At 46.3% G+C, this 24,920-nt stretch overlaps 1 protein-coding gene and 1 long non-coding RNA gene across 14 annotated transcripts in view; one reads left to right on the top strand and one right to left on the bottom strand.

Moving 5' to 3' along the window:
• PDE1C (phosphodiesterase 1C) overlaps nt 1–24,920 on the top strand; it is a 653,560-nt gene that overhangs the window by 342,504 nt on the left and 286,136 nt on the right. For 4 of the 11 annotated variants that reach the window (XM_017344418.4, XM_089315483.1, XM_070059703.2 and 1 more), the window contains exons 1-2: nt 1,480–2,086; nt 19,494–19,520. The exons of 5 other annotated variants lie outside the window; for them this stretch is intronic. In XM_017344418.4, coding sequence (XP_017199907.3) covers nt 1,986–2,086; nt 19,494–19,520 — 128 coding nt within the window. In that variant the 5' untranslated portion in view covers nt 1,480–1,985. Of the gene's footprint in view, nt 1–1,082; nt 1,432–1,479; nt 2,087–19,493; nt 19,521–24,920 lie in introns of those variants that run through there. 2 more of the 11 variants (XM_070059705.2, XM_089315482.1) reach the window with 1 other exon arrangement.
• Nucleotides 36–2,888, bottom strand: LOC103349441 (uncharacterized). Of its 3 annotated transcripts, XR_517611.5 has the most exons (4): nt 2,751–2,888; nt 2,442–2,545; nt 392–458; nt 36–256 (listed from the first exon to the last, which is right to left on the bottom strand). It is a non-coding gene; the product is annotated as an uncharacterized LOC103349441 (long non-coding RNA). The 3 variants fall into 3 exon arrangements; XR_011383133.2 differs by lacking the exon at nt 2,751–2,888 and having other exon boundaries at nt 2,442–2,742; XR_016222600.1 differs by lacking the exons at nt 2,442–2,545; nt 2,751–2,888 and adding an exon at nt 2,161–2,376.

Below are 24,920 nucleotides of genomic sequence, written 5' to 3'. Positions count from 1 at the left end.
AGACTGCACAGCATGACAAGGTGGTGGGCAGGTACTTTTTTCTTTTTTAACAGTTATTTATTTGAGAAGCAGAGTTACAGAGAGAAAGGGAGAGGCAGAGAGAGAGGTCTTCCATCTGCTGGTTCACTCCCCAGATGGCCCCAACAGTCAGAGCTGGTCTAATCCAAAGCCAGGAGCTTCGTTCGGGTCTCCCATGGGGATGCAGGCAGGGGCCCAAGCACCTGGGCCATCTTCCACCCAGGACATTAGCAGAGACCTGGATCAGAAGAGGAGCATCCGGGACACAAATTAGTACCCCATATGGGATGCTGGTGCCGAAGGCAATTTAACCTACTACAGCACGGCGCCGACCCCAAGGTCCTTTTTGATCCAACATGTGTCATCGTCATACCTTGAGGCAGCGGTAACTTCTGTGCTAGAATGCATGCCATCCCCCGACTCTCACCTCCTTCCAACTCCTGGAAAATGAACGTTAATCAACAAACAGATGACCATGTAGGATACAGACACTGTCGTTTCATTCTTTTGTCAAGGTCACACAAGTGGAACTTGTGTGCAGATAACCTAGTGTGAGAAGTGAGCTGTTGGTGCAGAGAAGGGGCTGAAAGAACCATGACCTGCCCCCTGTATGTCAGGAATCCTCCGTTCCAGTGGAGAAGTAGCCCCTGGGGAAGCCATCGTGGGAGTCTGAAGGCCAGTTCTGGGCTCTCAGGGCTGCAGTCCCTTGGAGGGGGCCCTTTGTTCCCCTTTGCATTCCTGCCTGTGGCTGCCGGCTTCATCTCCCTTCCATCCTCCCCTCTCCCTGCACACCAGGCCCTCTCTTACAGAGTCTTCTACTCTGCTGACCTGGTAGTTCACCTAGGGGGACACCTAGGTGAGCTGCAGGTTCCTGGACCTGAAACTGTCAGCCAGGAGCAGCGGCCGCCCTGCCAGCACCCAACAGGGAACCCTGGAGGAGTATAGACATTGGGGGGTCGGGGAGATGGAGAGGGAGAAGGAGAGAGGGAGGAGAGAGAAACTCCTGCTAGTATCAAGACTTTCCAAGCATGGCGCTGGTCATTTTCATCTACCAATTGCTTTAATATTTCACAACGCACCTGGCTCCCCGGCAGGCACCTAGGTGAGGCTGTACAGGGAAGCGTTAGGCAGAAACTCTGCCACCCACGCCGCCGCCGCCCTGGGCTTTGGGAGGACTCGGACCTGACTTCCCTTCTCCGGGATCTGCGTGACCACCTCAGTGGCACGGGATCTGGAGCCGCCCACGCAGCCGACTGGGGGCTGCGGTGCCCTGGGGTGCCCTGCGGGGGCGGGCGCGTGCCCTGAAGACGGCGCGCCCCTCCCTGCGCGTCCGCGGTGCCAGCCCAGACAGGGACAGCGACTTCTCTCACTTGTCAGTTTTCTCGCTCCGCTCCTCAGCCGAGCGAGCGGCTGGTAAGTGAGAGAAAAGGGAGAGGGGCGGGGTGGGGGAGGGGGCGCGGCCCGGGGCGGAGCTCGGCGGCTCGGCCCAGGGTGGGACCACCCCGCCCGCGCCCGCTCCCCCAGGCTCTTGCCAGGGGTCCCCTTCAGACTTTCTCCTTGCCATCTCTCCTCCCCGCCCTGTCTTCCCTTTCCTCCAAATCCTCAAGCTGCCACCCTGGTGGCTTCCGTGGCTTTGTTTAGGGAGGAAAAAAAAGTATCTAAACAAACCCAAGGTGCTCTCTCCTGGAGCGAGAGCACAGTCCCTATCTGTGTCGCTGGGCATTATCCCAGCGCCATGGCTGGTGCCCGTGGCTGCTTCCAGGGAACCCTTGGGGTCAGGATCGCCCCCCATCCAGGCCCGCTCTGAGTCCGGGTTTGGAGACCGCGTGAGGGGAGCGCTCAGAGAAAGTGACAGTGACAGGCACGCGCGCGGCGCCGGGCTGGGCAGAGCTGCTGGACCCTGCGCGGAGGCGGGGAGGGGGCAGCCCAGTTTCTCCCAGCCTCACCCGCGGTGGTCCTCTACAGCTATGGAGTCCCCAACCAAGGAGATTGAAGAATTTGAGAGCAATTCTCTGAAATACCTTCAGCCAGAACAGATCGAGAAAATCTGGCTCCGGCTCCGAGGGCTGTAAGTAAACCTATTTGCTTCTCTCGTCCCATTCCCCTGTCCCATCCTTATTCATTACACAGCCGCAGCCTCACCTGCTCATCCCGTGTCTGCAGGGCCCTAGAAGTTCCACAGCTGCTTCCTTGTAAATTACAGTCACTGCCACCTTCCTGGCCGCGGGCAGGGGGCTGTCTCTCCTTCTCCGTGCCCCGCCAACCTCGCACTGCTTTCTCTGGGTAGGAGTGATGTGCTGAGATAAATCAGTGGTAGTAACACACTACATAAGGAGGTGTTTCTGGTCCTTTCTATCCGGGAAGAAAAGTCTGGGGGCCGTGGTCAGGGACTTTTAATCAAACAAAGAGTTTTCTCTACAAACCTGGGCTTGGTTGCAGTGCAAATTCAGCATGCAGTCCGGCTGTTACATTGTCTTCTCTTTCTCCCTTGTGTGGTTTAACTTCTTATATTTCCTTGGGGTTCTTTCTGGCAGGAGAAAAACAAAAAGGCTTATTAGGAGGAAAGGCTGCTTTGGAGAAAGTGGAAATGAGAAGCAATACTGGGTTTCCTGGCAGGGTTAGAAGAGTGAAATAGGCCATTTGGTTTGGGTGCCGCGGCCAGGATTCTGGTGGACTGATTGGAGGAGATCTCTGAATTCGTTTGAGTACTGAGGAGCTTGACCTGCAGATACCTGGTGTTTCCCGTGAGAAGTGAGAAGCTTTCACAAACCAGGAACTGCCCATCACCCCCGGCAGGAAGCTGGGGTGAGTGCACGTTTGTGGCTTGCTCCTCCGTAATCCGGGAGCTCCTAGATACCTTTCGGGAGGACCACGTGCTCCATTCATCACACATTAGGCGTCCTATGGTTTTAAGAAAATAGTTTTTCTCCGAGTGTTCTTGTGTGCTCCAGGTACTAGGTTCCTCCCAAGGGCATGGATGGGAAAACTAGCTTTGCACGAGTTTGTTTGTTTGTCTGCCTTTATTATTTCTGAAAGCACACACACACAAACAGAAGACAAACGGGGTCAAAAGGCACTGAATAAGTGAGCTTCATCTCAGGGAAGACCACGTCCTAACCAGGACACTGAGTTTCCAAGAGGAAGTGATAGGTCACTGTGTTTCTTTAAGGGGAGCCTCATTGAAAGGTATCATTTATCAACGCTGCTCCATCAGTCATCCAAGTGAGCTTCATGCCCATTGCATTTGGCTTTTGACTTCTCTGGCTGCTGCAAGCAGTGGCTATAACGAACTTTGCAATCTTGTCTCCCTCCCTGGCAAGCTGTCCTGAGGGTTGAGGGGCCTGCAACACAGCCACTGTTGGAGAGCGGTGTTTACAGTAAGCTCTTGGTTGTGTGTCCCATCACATTGTGTTGCACGCAGAAAGTTTGTTGTGTCCACAAAGTCTGGGTCCGAGGCGAGCAACTTGGAAGTGTCGGTGACGGTGAGCTGAGCTCCCTGCCCTGCCGACGAGAGGCGGTCACTTCCACACACTCGGGCATTGCTTCTTTTAGGCTTTCACCATTCAGCCTCACGCCACTACTCCAAGCAGCCACTCAGCCTACAGATGAGCGTTCTGTCAGCTCAGCAAAGCCAGGGTGGGCACTTACGCAGAAAAAGCACTTAGCGCATGCACCTGCGGTCTTGGAGCTTCCTGGGTTTGGTATCCGACTTCTCTCCCTGAGGTATTGCAGTACGATGTGTTCACCTCCTCCTGAGTGTGGAATGGGCAGGTGCAGGTGATCCTTCCCCAGTCTGTGTTTTTTAATCACTCTGCTTTTCCTTCCTACTGAAACACTTGCCCAGCACTGATCCCATGGGAGCTTTAGCTTCACTCTCATTAGAAAAGGGTATGTTATTTATTATATACATTTTTTACTGTCATTCTGATTCTGAGTACCACTTTTTTTTTTTCCAAACGAAACAGCAGTGCTAGGTTATGTTGCTAAAGACTCCGGAAACCAAAGCATGTGTTCCTTTCTAGGACTTGGAATAATGCTTTTGCAGTCCACAATAGAAACCCTCAGGAGATTGGAGACTGCACGTATGCTCTGTGGACAGGGAAGATTGTCAGTGAGAGAAAGAGAAGCTGCACTTGGACCATTTCAGAAAGACCCAGTAGCCACAATGCGATTCTCATGTTTCAGTGTATTATCATGATCTCCTCATGGAAAGGGCTTGTAAGTGACCACAGATGGATGGAATTCCGTCCACTCGTCTGAGAGCCAGCCAGGTGTGGGACATGAGCATTTCACACCCGGATGACTTCGTAGGATCTCATCTCATCCCATTCGTGTCAGTCTCGCTCCTGTTTTTGTTGAATTTTGCTGTTTCCTGTATTGGAATTTAAGTTCCTCAAGGGCAGATGTTTTGTGAGTCTTGCTCATTCACTGCTATACCTTGAGGGCCTGGAACAGGGTTGAGCACACAGTAGGTGCTCAATTAGTAGGTGGTAAAGGAAGCATAAAGACTGTGATGTGACTTAATAACATTTAAAATGAAGATAAATGCACATTCGGGTCCATGGCCACATGCCAGGAGTTAGCCAGAAGGCAGGTTGTATCAACGTCATCACCTAGGATGGAGCACGGACATCCAGACGGAGGTAGGAACTGGGCAAGCGTGGCAAAGCCGTGTCCCACGTGTAATCCTGCTCTTGTCCCCTTTGCTCTCCCCTTGTGTCTCCGATTTTCTGCAGTGGTGAACAGTGGTCTTTCCTGGCAGTGAGCGGAGTTCTGGGATGATCGTCTATATACTCCAATCCTTACCCATCCCCTGTCCTAGCTTTCTCTCTAGTACTCCTTGTCATCTCAGTGTTGTCTATTTATTTATTTTGTTTATTGTCTGTCACTCTCAACTGGAATATAAGCTTCATGAGGATGGGGACTCCTGTCTTCTGCTCACTGGTTTGTCCCCAGTGCCTGCGATGCCACCTGTATGTGGTACATCATCAACACGTACTTGAAACTTTGAGGTGTGGTACATATTTCCCTAGGAAAGGATTAGGACAAAAGCCTAACCTAGCCGTGTAGCATTGGCAACATACAAATAGTCCATCTGGCCCTGGAATTGGGAGTTTTAGACTCTGTCTGTGGAAGCTTAGGTGTGCTAGCCTGGTGGCTCTCTGTGCCTGAGTAAGAGGCTGCATACTGACGCAGGTGGAGAGGCTGACGGGGGCTAGAGTGACATGTTCTTCAGCCTGCCTCTGCGGCCCTGCCACCTCTTGGAGACACGTCCCAGTTTCTCTAAGCTGGGGGAGAATGAACACGGCATTCCTCAGCTGTCATAATTCAGTCAGTCGGAGGGATGCTGTCCTCTCACTCTCCCCAGAAGCCCCATGTTTGTTCTCTGTCAACCTTGGTTGTTCTCAGGAGCTGTAGTCCCGCTTCTTTCTTCTCTAGGAGTGGGTGGAACTGTTAAGAGCTCCCGGATCAGTTTGTTGCTGTGGAATCTTCCAGTGTGGGAACATATGGTGTGGATGTTCTCTGTGCCCCGGATGATGTGGGGAAGCCTCATGGCTGCTTGGGTTTGCACGGTTGGGTCCTGACCAAGGGTTTCTCTTTGCTGGCCTACTGCATGGTGGCCACAAGGTATTTCTGTGCTGTGTTTTTTAAAGTTGAGAGCATAAGACAGGTTTCACTTATTCCTTGGTGTTGATGGCCACAGTTGTAATGATGTAAGCTCTCTTTTTGGCCAACTATGAGGTAGTCGGTATAATAAACTTTATGTTTTATGAAGATGACAAAGTGGTTTCTGCACTATGTAATACTGTGACAGTGAAGGTGGGCGAATGGCTATTAGGTTAGTAGATTGCAACAGCTACTGCTCTCATAAATCCAGCAGACTTTCCCAGTCCCCTCACTGTGGTGCAAGAGGTCCTGCTGCTCCCTACCCCATCTCCTGCACCCCAACATAGGGGTGCAACACGATAGAATTTCACCTCCTTGCATCAGTGGCTGGTCAGGCTGGGTCTAGAACCCTAGCAGGAACACAGTGTTTGACTGAGATTTCACTATTGGCCATGGAAAGTGTTCATTCCTCTTCTCTGGGTGTTCATGGTGACTGTTAATTCATATATAAAGACTTCTCTAAGCAGAAGGCAGTGAGACCAACACTCAGAGACACAGAGGTGAGAAGATGGAGTGGAAGTCTTTTAGGGGGCTCCTGGGGCCCCCAGCTCCTGTGAGTGTTTCCTTGGAGCAAGTCAAGTGCTTTCTGCTTAGGTTGTTTTAAATGTGTTTTTTCTGAAAGAGCCCTAATACCCCACTGATGTCCACAGGACTAAGTTACTTCTGAACTACACAGAAAAGGTGGATAGAGTTCGGAATAAGCTGTGGGCAGGGAAACCTGTGTCTTCAATTTTAAATTTCTTGTTTAGGACCTCTTACTCAGTTTTTTTCTTTTTAACTGATTTTTTAAAAGGGGGGTAAATAATGCTCAGGCAAACGTAATGTTACTTGACTAACATTTGTCAAGTACCTACTATGTGCTGACTGCTCTATTAAGCTATGGGCATGCAGAAGTAGATAAGCCACCTGACTTTGGGCAGTTCAGAGGCTGGAAGGAGAGACTGACATGAATACTTGGAAGTGATGAACATGGTTTTGAAGGAGTGCAAGGGAGGCCAGGGAAGATGTGCAGCATGAGCTGGGTTGGCGTCTCAGACAGAGCCTGAGAGTCACAAGGAAGAAACTGGCACAATTTCCTTTTAATGATATCAGCTCTTTGCAAAGATGTGAGAGAAACGAGGAGCCACTCGGTCCGTGCTGAGTAAACCAGCCCAGGGTTCGGAGCTGCTTTTATGGACTCCTGGAAAAGCTGTTGGTGCTGACTGGGGTTACGATGTGAGTCCTACTGAGCTCTCTGTGTTCACCTCTCATTGATAATCCCCAAAGAAGAGGGAGTGGTTGGATCTGTTTGTTGTAGGTTAACATGGAATTACTGGATGAAAATCTCCCGAATCACTTTATAAGTAGTTAGTACTTAAATTGGTGCAGGTAGCATTTTCCTTCCTCTCCAAATCAGTGCTCAAGATCATCAGTTACTTTTCTTCAAAGGTTTCTGTGTGGGGTCTTCCTGCAGCTTCTCCAGTGCAATGTTGATGGATAGCAGTTCGTGAATGGAGGGAACAGCATGTGCAAGGAATGGAGGCATAGGCGACCTTTCACCTCAAGGAGCAGTGAGAGAGAATGATGAAAAGGAAGACAGGGGCCAGCGAGTGATCCATGGAATTAGAAAAAAAGATTCCTCTTTGTCTTATTCACAAGTAAACATAAGGATTTGAACACATTTTACTCACAACAAAAAGCGATTTGTTCTGGGAAGTCCCCTTCCCTATTTTCCAGAGAAATTTTCTTTCTTTCTTTCTTTCTTTCTTTCTTTCTTTCTTTCTTTCTTTCTTTCTTTCTTTTTTTTTTTTTGTGCATGGTATTTTAAAGAATTTAATTTTTCATTCTTTCAATTATAAAGAATTGTGAGACTACTTTAAGCTAGAGAGTAACAAAATGATATTTGAATTTTATTTTTACAATATTCATTCTTGGGGCCAGTGTTTTGGTGCAGTGGCCTGGGCCTCCACCTGCAACCCTGATATCTCATATGTGCCCCATTTCAAGTCTCTGCGAGTCCACTTTCTCCAGCTCCCTGCTGATGCACCTGGGAAAGCAGTGGAGGGTGGCCCAGGCATTAGGCCCCTGTATCCACATGGGAGACCCGGATGGAGTTCCATGCTCCTAGCTTTGGCCTGGCCATTGTGGCCATGTGGAGAGTGAACCAGCAGATGGGAGACTTCTCTCTCTCTCTGCCTCTCCCTCTTTTGCTGTCATTCTGCCTTTCAAACAAATAATAAATCTTTAAAAAATTTACTATTTTTTAAAAAGATTTATTTGTGGCCAGCGCCATGGCTCACTAGGCTAATCCTCTGCCTGCAGTGCCAGCACCCGGGGTTCTAGTCCTGGTTGGGGCGCCAGTTCTTTCCCGGTTGCTCCTCTTCCAGTCCAGCTCTCTGCTGTGGCCCGGGAGTACAGTGGAGGATGGCCCAGGTCCTTGGGCCCTGCACCCACATGGGAGACCAGGAGGAAGCACCTGGCTCCTGGCTTCGGAGCCAGGAGCAGCACACCAGCCACAAGGTGCCGGTCGTAGTGGCCACTTGTGTGGTGAACCAACAGAAAAAGGAAGACCTTTCTCTTTGTCTCTCTGTCTCTCACTGTCTAACTCTGCCTGTCCAAAAAAAAAAAAAAAAAAAAAAAAGATTTATTTGTTTGAAAGAGTGACAGAAAGAGAAAGAAAGAGATAAAGAGAGCTCTTCCACTAAATGATTCATTCCCTAAATGGCCACTACAGCTAGAGTTGAACCAGGCAAAAGGTAGGAGCCAGGAAATCTATCCTTGTCTCCCACGTGGGTAGCAGGGGCCAAAGTACCTAGGCAAACTTCTGCTGCTTTCCTAGGTGCATTAGCAGGGAACTGGATCAGAACTGGAGCAGCCAGGACTGGAACCGGCACTCCAGTATGGAATGTCAGTGGAGCAAATGGTGACTTACCCACTCTGCCACATGCTGGTCCTGAGATCTGAATGTTAGTATAGTAATTGTGAGATGGTACTTGAGGCCTGGAGGCCACTTGGAAAAGATGCCTGAGTGGGGGTAATACCTCTGAGGAGGAAGGAACAGGGAGCACGTTTGAAGTGGGAATTGAGTAAACTAAAGTTTGGAGTCAAGAAAGAGAGGGAGACATTCTCTGAGCTTATTTGGACTTGGATGTGTTAGTGCATTTGGTTCTGTTTGCCTTGTTGGGGACCAGGGAGAGAAGAGCCATGGCTGAAGCAGAATGATGAGCCCGGGTGACCTTTTGAACTCGTGGCCTCTGGAATGTCCAAGTAGCTGTTAGTGAAGAATCTGGAACGAAGGAGAGGCCTTTGGCTCGGAGTCAGAGTCTTGTTGACAGATGACCCAGGGGAAGGGGGCATTGACCTGAATCTCACCAAAAATAATCCATTTTAGAAAAATAGTTTTTAGAATAGTTTTGTAAAAGATTTATTTGTTTTGTTTTGAAAGAGTTAGAGGGAGAGACAGACAGAGTTCTGCCATTGCTAGTTCACTTCCTAGATGGCCGCAACGGCCAGGGCTGGGCCAGGCCAAACCGGAAGCCAGGAGTTTCATCTGAGTCTCCCATGCAGGAGGTAGGGGCCCATGCAGTTGGACCATCTCCTGCTTTTCCCAGGCCCCTGGCATAGAGCTGGATTGGAAGTGGAGCTAGTGCCCATATGGGATGCTGGCATCACAGGTGGTGGCTTTGCCCGTTATACCACCATACTGGCGCTAAAAACTAGTTTTTAAAAATGTTGTTTATTTCATCTATTTTACATATTAGCTGGTCCTTCCGCCCTCCTATTTAACTTGTTTAATTGGACGTGTTGGATGGGTCAGCACGTTTTTATTGAGTTACGACTGGGTACTGGGTACTGGAGTTTCAGAAGGGATATGCAGCTATCAGAAGACAAGCCCTGCCCTCATGATGCTTGCAGTCCAGTTAGGCAGGCAGGTGAGTTCTTGCATGTGCGAGAAGTTAAAACACAGCAAAACACAGGGCAGTAATTAGCTGCCACTTGATTGGTATTGACATCTGTGCTAGGGTTCACAGAAGTTAGACTTTTTTTGTTGAAGGATTACTTTCCAGTCTTTAGTTTTCTAATAAAGGTGGAGTTAAGTTGTCTTGAAATACATTCTGAATGTGTATTAAAGGGTAAAATCAGGAAGATTATAGTGGATCCTCGTATTTATAGTGACATTGTTTTGACTTGCTTACTAATGTGGTTTATTACTGTCTTATTATTTGCTTATCATGGTTCAGTCGTGCTGATTAGCTAATTACAACTCAGTATTTAGCAACTCAGTGCCTATCACCTTGGCCCAGCTTCATGGCCGGCCTCTGTCATTTGGGAAGCGGCCCTAAGCAGAAAGACTTGCGCATTTCTAGCTGTAATTCTCATGAGATCATAGAAAACTACTTTCCTTCATTTCCGTTTCCCCATATGGAGGGAAAGAGCTTGATTAACCTACCTCACAGCTTTTTGAGAAATGACTAAGAAAAATGCTTGTTAAATATGGGACATATAAAATAGTCTATGACAGCTTTGAGAATGACCATCACGATTTTCCTTAGTTAATAAAAATGAGTTCACACAAATGAAACATTCTATTTTTGGAGAAAGTATACTGAACCCATGTGAAGTGTTGATATTCTTCAGGTTTTTGTTGGAGTGTATTCTTTATGTTAAGTCATCTTGACAGCTGTTATTAAACAAAAGGCACTTGTCTTAATGAGTACAATGTGAAATGTGACTATATTGTGAAATTCTGACAGAAAACTCTAGAGTAATTCAATCAAAAAGACATAAAAATTGATAATTGTAGATAATGACTTATTTATATATTTGAATGAATATGTGATATACAAGACACTCAGTCATCACTTAATCACTTAGCAAATGTATCTCTAGCACTTACCATGTGCCTGGCACTGTGTTCGGCACTAGCCATATAGGAGGAGATAAGACAAAGTCTCTTATCCTCAGAGGCTGTTCAGGCAGAGGCAAATACCAAACACTGTTTCCAGAAATTACCATTTACTGTGATGAGTGCCTCAAAGAGGTAACAGAGGGCCCAGACCTGGTTCAAGGTTCAGAGAAGACTTCTCTGAAGAAGCGAAATCTAAGCTGAAATATAAAGAATAAGTAGATGTTAGTTGGGAGTTGGGAAAGAATGTTCTAGGCTACTCAAGACCAGGAAACTCCCCTAGGATCTTTGCATAAAGACCCACGTGAATGAAGGCCAAGTGGCTGCTGCACACAGCGAGGGAGGGGCTCGAGGCTCATGTACCCGGGGCCTTAGTGAGGGGCAGCCCTACCAGAGGGAGGCCCAGCAGCACTTGGATATGGAGGAGGAGACAGAAAGTGGAATCTCGAGTGGTACCCGAGTCTGCAGCTTGAAGCGCTTGATGCTATTCACTTAGATCAGGGTCATCAAGAGGGGAGCAGATTTTCAGGTTTGGTTTTGAGTGGGAGTAGAATGAATGCATTTTCAATGAGCTTTTAAGAAAATTGTGGTATTTATTTGTTAGATAGGGAGAGAGAGAGACAGATTGACAGGGAGCTCCTACCCACTGGTTCACTCCCCAGATGCCCACAGAGGCTGGGACTGGGCCAGGCCAAAGTTGCTGCTCTGTGTGGGGGACAGGGACACTACTAGTTGAGCCATCACCTGCTGCCTCCCAGGGTGTACAGTCTGCAGGGCAGCCAGAGCTCCCCAGTGAGGGAACTAGGCATTCCAAGCCTTGTCTTACCTGTTATGCCAAATGCCTGCCCCCAGGAATAGGGTTTTGATAAGAGTTGGAAGAAAGGGTGTTTAAGGATGGAGCTAGAGAAGGAATTACCCTGTGGAGTAGACAGCAAGGCTCGGAGAAATCCGATTGTCATTGAAGTTAAACTTGGAAGAAGAGACAGTTTCTGTGTCAGCTGAATCTCTAGGGGGAGAAATAAAGTAGAGAAGTGAAGCGACTCTCTAGATAATTCAGCTTAAAACTCTCTCCTCCCCTAACCTCAGGGGTCCGTCTGTGAAGAGTGAGATCTTGTCTTTATCTTCGGATTTATCTCTACTTGGGCAGCACCATCCCAGATACTAAGAGAGAGTTTTGTTTTCAGCCTTTCTCATTGATGTTTATTTAAATAAGAGGCAGGCTCCTGGAAGGAGGTCACAGGGATCTCCTTCATTCCCTCCTACAGCTTTGCTGTACTTACAACACAGCAAGTGGCTGTAAATTCATGAATAGGGGAACAAATCATTTATGCAAAAACCGTACTACTTGGACTCTACAGGCGTGACATTTACTTTCTATTTTCTTTCTGGCAACCCTTTCCCTGTTTTGTCATGAGTGTCACCAATGAGCTCACAGCCCAGCTTCGAGCCCTGCATCTTCCTGAAGCTAAAGAGGGAGATAGTGTTTGGCTGCTCACAAAGCCTTGCTTTCCAAAGGATGGTTTCAGCTTTCTCCCGGGAGGGGGCCCGACTTGGAGCCTCTTGGAGAGTAAGCCAAGTGCTGGGATGTCTCACCCAGCTTAGGCCAGGAGCAGGCATGAACCGGAGATTGGGTTTTCAGATTGTGACAGCTGTCTGCAAGCCCATGAGCTGGGGAGCGAGAACAATACGTAGAGGGGCCTGCATGGGAGCCTGGGAGCCTGGCAGCCTGGCTGCTCGCTGGATTTGCTGGCTGAGTTGGTGCAGTTCCAGGTGGGGCTGCCCATGGGGCTATTTGGTTACCTTTTCCTTGTAGGTGTCTCCCTGTTCCACTGCCCGAGCAGCACTAAGTAGAGACACACTTGCTCCGGGGAATGAGTGACACATGGATTGTTCTATTGACAGCTCTGTTCCAGATTAGCTTTCCCTGTTCTTCAGAGTCACCATTCCTACCCCTGAGCACCCTGGCAAAGGCATCCTTCATTTGATTTGGTCTCACTGCTTCTGGCTAAACGTATTGGAGATCCATGTCCTTGGGAGCTGTCTGCCCTGACTGTGAGCTTCCGTTTCTAAGAGGGCACAGGGAGAGGGCCTGAGTCTGCAGGACAATTTTCCCCGGTAGAGCACCTAGCAGAAAAATGCCCGCCCTAGGAAGTTCAAACAAGAGTACCTCTCTGGAAGTGAGTTTCTGTTTTATTTACTTATTTATTTTTGGTGCCTTGGGTCTTTCACCAAGCAGGAAAAATAGAATTATGGGATGGGGCCAGCGCCGTGGTGTGGTAGGTTAATCCTCCTCCTACAGTGCCAGCATCCCATATGGGTGCCACTTCTAGTCCCGGCTGCTCCTCTTCCAGTCCAGCTCTCTGCTGTGGCCTGGGAAAGCAGTAGAAGATGGCCCAAGTGCTTGGGACCCTGCACCCACAGAGGAGACTTGGAGGAAGCACCTGGCTCCTGGCTTTGGATCAGCACAGCTCAGGCTGTTGTGGCCATTTGGGGAGTGAACCAATGGATGGAAGACCTTTCTCTTTGTCTCTCCCTCTCACTGTCTGTAACTGTACCTCTCAAATAAATAAATAAAATCTTAAAATAAAAGAATAGAAAATAGAATCTTGGCAATTGTGGAATTTCATAGCATAGCTCCTTTGAGCTAGTAAGAACAGATTCTGCCTATTGTCTTCTTCTGGCCCATGCATATTTTGGTGGAAGGTGTCAGATCCCAAGCTCATATGCATGTTCTCATGGACATTTATTTGTTCAAAAATATGGGAAAGTCCAGCAAACAACCAAGATACATGGATGTGCAAATCTAGGTTTTGTTTTTGGTTTTGTCTTCCTTTTTCTGTTGGTTCACTCCCCAAATGGCCGCCATGGCTGGTGCTGCGCCGATCTGAAGCCAGGAGCCAGGTGCTTCTTCCTGGTCACCCATGAGGGTGCAGGGCCCAAGCACTTGGGCCATCCTCCACTGCTTTCCCAGGCCACAGCAGAGAGCTGGACTGGAAGAGGAGCAACCGGGACAGAATCCGGTGCCCATATGGGATGCCGGCGCCGTAGGCAGAGGATTTACCAAGTGAGACACCGTGCTGGCCCTGCAAATCTAGGTTTTAATGTATGCAAGATGGAAGTGAGATCTCTGGGAGGAGAGAGCAGAAATGCACAAAGATGTTCCAGTATCAGCACATGAGATTAGTTCACATAAATGATGTAAGATGGATCAAGTAGGAGTTTCTGGACACTGCCAGCTCTGTTCAGCTTACACACTGAGTTCCAATGAAAAACAAAACCAGTGGATCAGAGCCGGGGTCAGGTCCTCACTCATTTTACGGTTATTTGTGATATTTTCTCTCGGTCTGGTCAACTGGCCCACGATTGAGATGCATGTGCGCTGAGCCCTGAGAACACACGCTTAGCTATGAGAGTCTAGCAGTGCGCTTTGCTTTTCTCGGAATCTGGCCTTAGCTTCCTGTCCCTTGAGGAAACTGAGGATTGAGAACCCAAGATTTCCAAAGCTGTCTGCTTGTGCGTAGGCAGCAGCCATGGTCTCTGTAGGGAGAAATGGAAACAGAATCTGATGGGCCCTGGAGCAGTGTGAGTCATCCTTTCTCGGACCCTGGAGGAGAGCACTGCAGGCAGACCTGTCGTGTTATGTATATGTACAGTCGGTGCATATTGTATGTGTGTGTGTGGTCGTTGCATATTCAACTTCCCAGGTAGAAAAACTGCCTTGTGCCCAACTGGGAGGTATCTTGATGTCAACTTGGAAGCAGCTCCCAAGTATCCGGTTCTCAAAGCCAGCTTCTTAGGGTATTCAGCCTGTTGACAAGCCCCATTATTGCAGTACCCATGGCTGTTGCTCAAAGGTGCTCACTTCAAGACAGTGAAAGGCTGCAGGGCGCTTCATAATTTAGCATCAGTGTTTAATACACTCTCACTTATCTGGGCTGTTCAATCCAATTCCACATCATCGGTTTGACTTTGGTGTACCTGAGGCTTGCATCTGCATGCAGGTGTGCCCAGTGCTCTGGGAACTCCCTGCCATTGTAAGCAAATCGAGGCCCTGGAAAGCATCCAGGCTCCCTCCTCTTGGCTGTCCCCCCTCCCCTTGTCTCTTCTCTCCCCCTGGGGCAGTTGCCTTTGCTGTTTGCTTCATTTTATACTTTCTCTCCCTGGCCTGGGGCTGAGAGGTCAAAGGAAGTTCAGGGTCTAGAAGCCTCTGCAGGGAACCTTTTTAAATAAGGGGGATCAGTGCTCTTTGTTCCTTCATGATGCTGCTGTCAATGTTTGTTTGCTTGTCAAAATGTGACCAGCTAGATGTCAATAGACTGAAGCCTTCAAGGGGAGGTTTTCTTTTTAAAAACAATTAACTAATTAGAGAGAGATGGGTAGAAAAAGGAGGAGAGCGCCCATCTGCTGGTTCACTCCCCAAATGCCTGCAACTGCTAGAGGTGGGGCAGCGCAAAGCTGGGAGGCAGGCACTCGATCCAGACTCCTATGTGGGTGGCAGGAACCCAAGTCCTGGAGCCATCACTTGCTGTCTCCCAGGTTTTTTTTTTAATCTTTCAGGTAGTAAGTTGGGGTGGGGGGCAGAATTCTGTTGAAGTCCTTACAAACCAAAGGCCAAGAATAAACTGAGTTCCTTCTCAGGCTCCTTTCCTGCTTTTGGGTGAGAAGAACAAAGTATGTTTTATTGTTGGTTTTGTTTGTTTTCATCAAGTATCTAAGTTTCCAACTGGAAACCTTTGACTTTTTTTTGCTTGATTTCCTCAGTTTTCTTTGAAGGTTTTAGAATTTGCCTTTTGTCTCAGCTGCTTTAGGGTTCTGGATCTGTAGGTGAGTTCGTTAACCTCTTTTAAGATTCACGTCTGTCAAGTATAAAGTGAGTGAAAGTTCCCAGGGTTTGTAGGAGGTCTATGAGTTACTTTATGTACCCAGCATTAAACAGAGTTACTCAGTGACTGTGAGCTTCCCAGCCTTCCCACATCTTACTCCTGTGTGTTGGAAACCACAGCTGTGGTGTAAATGTTCACAACTAAGCAGAGGCACATGAGTCAAAAGACAGCATTTTTGATCAAAGTCTTCATAAATTCATTCATTCACTAAGCAATATATTGGGCAATTGCCATTTGTCAAGTACTAGATGTTAGGCAAGGGAGAAACACTAGCAGACAGTGGACAAGTTGTCATTATTGCCACCAGCATAACACATCAAAACCATGAGAAGTCAGAAGTGCAGTGAATGGTGGATAAGCTCTGGCCACCATGGAACGCATGGAAGGCTTTTGGGAGGAAGTGATGACTCAGCCAGCAGCTGAAGCGTGAGTAGGGCTCAGTCAGCCCTCATCAGTTTTTCGCAGTCAAGATGATGCAGAGATGGACCTTGAGTAATCTCAATGCAGTGGAATTAAAATTTTATTGATTTATTTGTTTATTTTCTTTTTATTGGAGGGACAGAGATAGATTTTCTGTCTGCTGGTTTACTCCCCAAATACCCACAGCAGCCAGAGCTGGGCCAGACAGAATCCAGTAACCTAAAACCCCATTGAGGTCTCTCCTGTGGGTGACAGGGACCTGAGTACATGAGCCACCATCTGCTGCCTCCCAGGATACCTATTCGCAAGAAGCTAGATATGAAGAAGAGTGGACAGGACTCTAACCGGGCACTCTGACATGGCCTATAGGCCTCCCAAATAGTAACTTACCCATTGTTCCAAACACCTGCCCTGTGGAGTGGCATTTTTGCTTGTGTTTGAATTGAAACTCCAGTGTGTAATGCTGGTGTTTGGATTGTATCTGCCTTGATTTTGGGGGTTGTGTCTAACGGAAGTTGATACAAAGGGAGGGCCTTACTGCACGTGACACCATGAGGGCATCTATGAAGGTGGGAAGTGAGTTCCATGGAGGTGAGTTGGACTGATGTCAAGGTGTTGTTGGTCTCCCCTTCTTTGCATCTACCACATTCACAGCCCATATTTTGACACGTGTGGATGGCAGCTGGAAATAATTTATGTATTTGACCAACAGACTTTTTTTATGCCAACCGTGTGCCAGCTGATATAGAAGCCCTTGGGATAAGTGTGAAGCTCCGCAGCAGGACTTCTGACCTCAAGAGGCTCAAAGCTGGGAGGAAAGGAGCTGTAGTTTCTAGAATGCCCCTCACAAACTATTTGTAGACCTGAGAAATTCAGTGTATTATCTCAAGACCATCCCATCTGTTATTTAGGTACAGAAACCAGACGTTGATTTAGCACGGCACTTGCCTCAGTTTCTACAGCTCACAGGGTGAAGCTGAGTGTTAAACCAGGCCTGCCACACTCCACAGCCCTGTTCTTTCCAAGTGGTCACAGACACGAGAATGGAATGCAGCCACGGATGTGGTATGCTAGGTTTTGGTGTGCTTGTGGAGTACAGAAGAGGGACTGTGATGCCACTTCCTATGAGAGGCGACCCCTCCTCCCAGATGTCACCTGGTTTTCCTGATGAACGCTGTCTTTTGCTGTTGTCAGCCTTATCTGCTGCTATCTCACCCCCTAACCCTGCTTGCTGGGCTGCCTCCCTCCTGAAATCCCACCTGTCAATCAACACGACCTCTTTCACAAAGTTTTTTGAACCATCCCTTGCACCTGTCTTAATAAAATAACACTTTAAGTGTGTATTTTAACTTTCTTTCTGGAATTCAAATTCTTTCAGAGTGAATCTTGCAGAGTTCTGAAGATGGTGATGTGTATTTCTTGCTTTTACTAATAGATGTGGAAAACAAGGCTATTCTTACTTATGCTCACTTTTTAGAAATTATTCTTCTGGAATTCCCAGCAATGCCTTTGTATGGCAACTGCCTTTGCCTTTGACAAATGCTGGGAGAGTTCTGTGGAAGCTGTCTGTCTTCTTCTGATGTTCAAAGACATCTTCTGCTGCTAGAATTAGTTAGGTTTATGAATAGAAGTTAAAGGCGTCTGACTTCCCCTTGCCTTTGGTCCTTGCCCTCTCTCAATGGTTTATTTTTCAGTCTTACCAGGGGCTCCTTAGATAAGTGTATTAGACTGCAGTGCCAGTGAGGTCAAGGGTATGGGCCACACACACAGCTCATTGTGCTCTGTGCCTGTACATGTGACCTCTACCCTTGGCTATTGCCCAGGGAGTGTGAGTTAACTGTGATGGCCCAGGCATGAGAGAATGATCAGTGCACATCTATCAGCTTTTGCTGCAGTACAAGGTGCTGCCTTAGGCCCTGGGATACAGTGAAGAACTCACAGAGGGCTGCCCTTGGGGAGCTGACATTCAGGTGATTTATCTCATTTGTTTCTCATAAGAAGGTCCCAGGAGAGGTGATGTGATTATTCCTACTTTATAGACAGAAAACTGAAGCTCTGAGTGGTTATATAACTGGCCCTACATTGTGGAGCTAAGTGCTAGAGCCAAGATTGGAATATGGGTAGTTGCTGTAGATCCCAACTCCTAACCCAAGATGTTAGTGGGCCTTTCCCATCTATATGTGTGACATAATTCAAACATGAAAATATCTACATATATTCTAATTTATGTAAATACCTATGCTCCTATAAGTGGTTATATATTATATATGCACAGTTTTATAAGTTTTTTCTAATTACAGTGCTCATTATTTAAAATTCATGGAAGTAAATATAATAGAAGTGATGTGTTAACCCACTGCTTGGGGAGAGGTTGTCATCATGGTGTTTTTCCTTTTGATAGTTATCAGTACGTAACTAGTAGAGACCACACTGTAGGTTCTGCATTGCATGGTTTTTCACTTCGTACCTAACTCTGCCATTATGTTTTCAGTTACCAGATACATAATGTATCATTGTGCTTCTGGGTTTGAAACCTCTTTGCCTGTTTTGTTTGCTGTCAAATATGTGGCATACAGCTCCCTACTAACAAATCAGTGGCTTCGTTGCCTGGGTGCAGTGACTGTAATGGGAATGCAGATGTGGAACTAAGGATAACTGGGAAGCAATACACTTCCTGGAGATGTTGAAAGACAATATTTTCCTTTCTCAGCACTTCGTTTCCCCTAGTCCTCTCCATGGAGGAGCATATTAAAATGCTTTCAAGGTCTACCAAAACTGGCACAAACTTGCAGAACATTGAGGCTGTTGGGTTAGTACACTTTCATGGCCATTTCCCCCTTGTGTGCCAGTGTGACCTGGGTGGGATGGGGCAGATGTTACTGTCCCCATTGAATGGATTAAGAAGCTCAGCACACCAGAGATTTGCCCGAGACCCACGGAGGACTGTAAATGGCAGGGGCGAGCTGGAACGGGGCCTCTTCTGCTTCCTGTGGAAGTGCTCAATTGAGCCATCTGTGAGGTTCTCATGCTGCTCCCACCCTTTGCTCCCCTACTTTCTCATTGTCCTTTCCTTGAAGACCTTTGATGTCCTGGGGATTACATATTTGCATTTAAAAAGACACACCCTTCCAGGGACCTCAAAGCTGAATGAATGAGTGATGGGGATACTAGGAACCCAAGTGACATGCAGAGAATTGATGTGTATGACCCTTAATATGTGGCAGACAAAAATGCTGTAGAAGTCTCTGCCCATTGACTCCACAACAACCCCATGAATTTGGGAAATGGAAGGGCTGAGATTTAAACCTGGGTCTTGCTGTCTTTAAAGACCACTTCAGCCGGGATCCTACAATGCCCTCTCGGCACCAGAACTCAGAGCCATTGAGTGAGTTCTCCGGCTGTTGTTGTTCATGGTTAAGGATAAGGTTCTGTCCACCCGGCTACAATGTAAAAACAACACCCACTGCCTTTTAGCTGGGCTCTGAAATCCATAAGCTTCACAGAGGGAACCTTGGAGAAGCATCGCCCTCCATGTTCATGCCCCCTGAAGAAATTCCTTTCTCCCCCACTGCCTGCCACGAGTGCTTTTCTGATGTGTGTTTATGCTTTTCTTCCTACAGGAGGAAATATAAGAAAACATCCCAGAGGTAAGAGTGCCTTTCTGAGAACAGGGCACTTTCTAAGCCCTGGTTGGTTGAGTCAGTGGTGACACAAGTCTGGCTCGTGGTGGACTGGAGCTATAATAAACTTCTCTTGATTCCTTCTCAGTGAGTTGCCTCCTTTATCTCCTGATCACTACTGCTGCTGTAATTAAAAATTGATTGCAGACATCGACTGCAGCACCGTGGGTAGAAACCTTCATGTAAGAGTGGATCCTGTGGATGCAAAGGCATGTTCCTGCTGTGCTGTCTAGTGATTTTACTTAAACTGTGACCAGAGAGGGATGGGGCTGGCAGGGGCTGAAGGCTTAAGCACAGCGAGCATAAAGCAGTCTTTAAATCACTTCTAGTTTCCAAATTCTCCCTTGCCTCAAATTGTCTTTTCTCCAATTCACTGGCAAAATGCTATTGGACTCAAATCGCAGGCACAAATTCCTTAAAGGGCAGAGGTCAGCTTGGTTTGGCTGTGGAAAGGGTAATTGAAGCTAGAATACCATCTGCCATCACCCACCCTCCATGTCCTATGGAAAAGTGAAGGTTTGAAGTTGAGGCCCTGGCTTGGATCTTGGCTGTGCTTTGTAGGCCTTTTGGTGTGCAGAGCCGTGAAGGGATACGGAGGACTGGCCTTGATCTGTGCAGCTATTAGTTGCTGGACTTGCAGCCATTGTATGCATGGTTCCAAATGACTTACCACTGCCCCTGCAACTTGGAGGGCAGTGGCAGGCTCCAAATGGGGAATCTATTTTTTTAGAACCTATGGGATATTTTTGAGATATGGTTTGCTGATTTGGTGATGTAGCTTGCTTATGTGTGCATGTACACAATTATGAACATGGAAAGGATGGGAGGGGTCTCCAAGGAATGGAATAATGAAATGAGCTTAGGAAAATCACATAATCATATAATTCATGGTGGAATTTCTTGGTTCCTTTTTTTATTGTATACATTTAAGGTGTTTAACATGAGGTTGTACATCATTATTTCTCAGAGTGAAATAATTACTTCAGTCAAGCAAGTTAATATATACATTGTCGCATCGTTTATTTGTTGATTCTTCTTGTATATACTTTTTTGGTTTGTTTTCTTTACAATGATTTCCTTTCATGAATTTCAGTAGCAGCACCTAAGGCTTCCCATGGTTTCCTTTATTTTCCAACATCAGCTTTTGCCACTTTCAACTTCCTTTTGTATTCTTGCAACATTAGCTATGACTTTCCATTGGCATGATTCTAAAATCAAGGATGCTTTTGTAGGAAGAGATTTTGGTAAATATATTTATCCTAGGCTTATCTAAGGTTATAGATCTCATTTGTGTCCTTGTTTTTTTTTTTCTTAAGTGAGAGGGGATGAAGAGTATTAGTTGCAAATGTACCCGAGGAACCAATGAGGCTTATAGGAAATAGATAAATTTTGCAAGTCATGATAACATGTTGTGTTTTTTGAACATGTTGTGCTGATTGATTTCTCTGTGTCTTTACACATGCTGTTCCTTCTTTCCTTCCTGAATCCTGGCCCATCTCATGGTCAGCACTCTTGGTTGGAGCCCTGTCGGCCTTCTGTGTGCTTCTGCAGCTGCCTTCGTCTCTCTCTCTTTCTTTTTCTCTTTCTCTCTCTCTCTCTCTCTGCCTCTTTGTGAGCATCTTGTCTGCGATGCCCCACAGTGTCTCCTGCTTCTGCCACAGTGCCTAGAATGAAATGGCGCTGAACAAATGAGTAATGACTGCTCCTTCTAGGGACTGAGCTCTTCCAAACTGATAAGTGTTCCAGGCTGTTGGTGAGGGCACCAGCGACAAATATCAGAGCTGTATGGTGAACAACTCAGTCTTGAGTTGATTAAGACATAACCTGAGTTATAGTAACCTAATATATGAACTTTCCATTTTACATGCCAGGTCCCTTCATGAGAATCTTCCTAGGGTTTTCAGGAATGTCTGAATGAATTCTGGTAGGATTAGGACTGAAATGGCATGATTCAATCAAAATCTAAACAAGAGTACTAATTCTTATGGTCAATGTAATTTTTTTTTTAACATTAATAAGTCATTTATTTGTAAATCAATAAATAATATACACACACTAAACATAAAAATTTAGACAATCAAAACTATGTTGGTAATCCAGAAGCACACAGAATGACTCCATGTGCAGAGCTGAATGTTATGTGAACAGCAACTGTTGCATAGGTGTATCCAAACATACACCATCACTCATCTCATTTGTACTGCCAACTCCAAGATGACTATATAGAGCTCTACTTGAAGAATTACAAATCACAAATTAATAAAGCTTTGTGGTATTTGACAGCACTGTTCCAACTTCAGCCACTCTAGGCTTTATGGCCTATCATTAGGGTGAGGCATTGGGAATATGCTTTTCATTTTTTTTTTTGACAGGCAGAGTGGACAGTGAGAGAGAGAGAGAAAGGTCTTCCTTTTTGCCGTTGGTTCACTCTCCAATGGCCGCTGTGGCCGGCATGCTGCGGCCGGCGCACCACGCCTATCTGAAGGCAGGAGCCAGGTGCTTCTCCTGGTCTCCCATGGGGTGCAGGGCCCAAGGACTTGGGCCATCCTCCACTGCACTCCCTGGCCACAGCAGAGAGTTGGCCTGGAAGAGGGGCAACCGGGACACAACCCGGTGCCCCGACCGGGACTAGAACCCGGTGTACCAGCGCCGCAAGGCGGAGGATTAGCCTACTGAGCCGCGGCGCCGGCTGGGAATATGCTTTTCAAATGCCAAACTATTTATTCTGCTGCTGAAAAGAGTTTGCAAAGTGCATTCCAAAGAAATAGAGTTGCTTAGACCTCCTTTGACTGAGTATTTGAAACCCACAATTCAGCCTAAAAGGCCAGTGTCTGCTTTTCATTGTAGTTGACTTTGGCATTAAAGATTTAAACAGATTACATTCAGATAAAAAAAAAAATCACTGATGTGATTAAAACCTGCCAGTAGGCTTCAACAATGGTCATTTTAGATGACCACTGTAATTTCACTTCTAATGAGCATCATCTACTGGGAGAGATTCCTGTGCCCTCTTGTTTCCCTGTGAAGTCAATCAATAGTGCAAAAGGGTAACATTATACTTTGATGTACCATGTGGAGGAGTCATTGAAAGGAAAATGAACTGAAACTTTGAAGCTTCTTGGAGGTTGCTATACTTTCCTAAATATAGTGAGCCTTTCCAGTTGATGAAACAATTCTGTCTTGTTCAGGTTCACTGGACTCAGGGTAGTAATTGCATGTGAACCACTAAGCGGGATGTAAATAAATCACTCAGATTAGAGGGTACAATAGTTTTTTGTAGTAAAAAGTAATTTATCACTTTCACATGGACTTAACCTGGGATATGAGCTGCTTCACAGTTGCCTCAATTTTGAGGAGAGAGAAATAGACAGGTGTGAGAGAGATTTACAAGAGGGCAGCTCAAACCTGTCAAGATTCAAATTACTATGTCAATTTCTTTGAAAGCATATTATTGCGTATCTGATGTGAATGCTGTGCTGTCGCATTTTTTGTCACTGTAATAAAAAACCAGACTGCCTTATAACAGCTTCATTGAGTTACTTAAAGTGCAAATTAATAGAGGATCAGTTTGAACTCTTCTGTTTTTAATACTTTCATATGATATAGACCTACATTCTTCTAATCTATCATTGAATAACAAGCCCTTCCCACAGTAGTGGCTTAAAACAACCATTTTATTTGGCTTGCAGTTTTATGGGTCAGGAATTCAGGAAGGGCGTGGCTGGGTGGTTTGAGTGTGATCCAGCTAATGAAGGATGGAGTTCTCACTTCCAAGATAGAGATGGCGCTTTTATTCACCTGTCAACAGCTCAGTGCTCCTTATGTCTGTCTCCCCTCTCTCTGTCTCCTCTTTCCATATGGCTTTTCTCCCAGAGCGTCTCCATGGGCCTTGGGGTTCTTTCTGCACGGTAGACTCACGGTGGTTGCACTTCTTATTTGCTTTCTTAGGCTAAGTGTTCTCCAAGACAGGGAGTGGAAAATCCTAGACTCCTGATTACAGGAAGGCCTGAGCCCAGACACAGGTACAGCATCATTTCTGCTCTATCATTCTGTCTGTCAAACTATCAGTGAGCCCATTCAGATTCATGACGAGGGGTAATGGACTACATTTCTTAATGGAAGAAATGTTTAAAGAATTTGTGCCCTTCTTCAGTCCACAAAGCTTACTAACCTTCAGCCTTTGTCAGAATGGTCCTGCTTGAGGCCTTTTCTAGGGAGTCTGTGGATCCAGAGTGTGTAGATTCCTCACTTGATCAAAGGTAGACAAAAATCTGTCTTGACTCCCTAGGCAGGTGCTGGTCTGCTTAAACACATGTTTGCCTATTCAATGGCTCATTTGAACCAGAAGTAGCTATGACTCCTTTTTCATGTTAGGGACAACTGTCCCATTGTGGACTTAGCTGATCAGTTGAATTCTAAGTGTAGTTATTTGAATTCTGTTAATCATTAATTAAATAAAGCTGGTGGCTTCTTACATATAAACTAAATAGCCTGAATGTTATCTGAAAAAGCTTTAGATCACACAGTTTTGATTTAGACATCAAGGGGAAGACAGCCCAGGATACACAACTAATCTACCTTTTTTTTTTTTTTATACCTTTCCTGCTAAGTTTCATTTCATTTCACTTCTGTTTATTTACCCTTCAAAATCATGTTAAAGGAAAATTACCTACTTTCTTCCAAGGTAATTATCCTACTACAACTCATCTGAGATGGCTGTCTTTCTTGAAGTATTTCTCAAGTGTAAGGCACATATTGGTAACCCATGGATGTTTTGATGATAGTAATTCTTCTGAGTGATTAGCATTAATAGAAATATAGTCATCCCTTCTGACACCAGAAGTTTAACAGAAAGAGTGATGTTAATAGTACTATTTACCAGGCTAGTAAGAACACCATTAGGCAGAGGTAAGCATCTCCCTGCATAGGAAGCCTTACTGGATTGGGCTTTAAATCAACAAGACTAAGGCCACATACTCACCTCCAGAAATCTATTAATATTTATTATTTCTATTTAATTTAATAAATAATATAAATAGAAACATGTTTTAAAATGCCTCTTTGGGGGATGGCATTGTGGTGTAGTAGGTTGAACTGCTGCCTGCAACACTGACATCCCATATGGATGCTAGTTCAAGTTCTGACTGTTCTACTTTTGATCCAGCTCCCTGCTAATGCTCCTGAGAAAGCAGTGGAGAATGGCCCAAGTATTTGGGCTCCTGCACCCATGTGGAAGACCCAGATAAAACTCCTGGCTTTGGACTGGCCTAGCCTTGGCTGTTATGGCCATTAGAGGGGTGAACCAATGGATAGATGGCTTTTCCCAGAGAGCCGGATCAGTAATGGAGTACCCAGGACTCAAATGAG

Source organism: Oryctolagus cuniculus, chromosome 16 (assembly GCF_051225735.1).
Source record: "Oryctolagus cuniculus isolate XC-2025 breed Fujian yellow rabbit chromosome 16, ASM5122573v1, whole genome shotgun sequence".
In the NCBI taxonomy this organism is placed as follows: domain Eukaryota; kingdom Metazoa; phylum Chordata; class Mammalia; order Lagomorpha; family Leporidae; genus Oryctolagus; species Oryctolagus cuniculus.
Note: the sequence above shows the minus strand (reverse complement) of the source record. Positions and strands in the feature narration are given on the sequence as shown.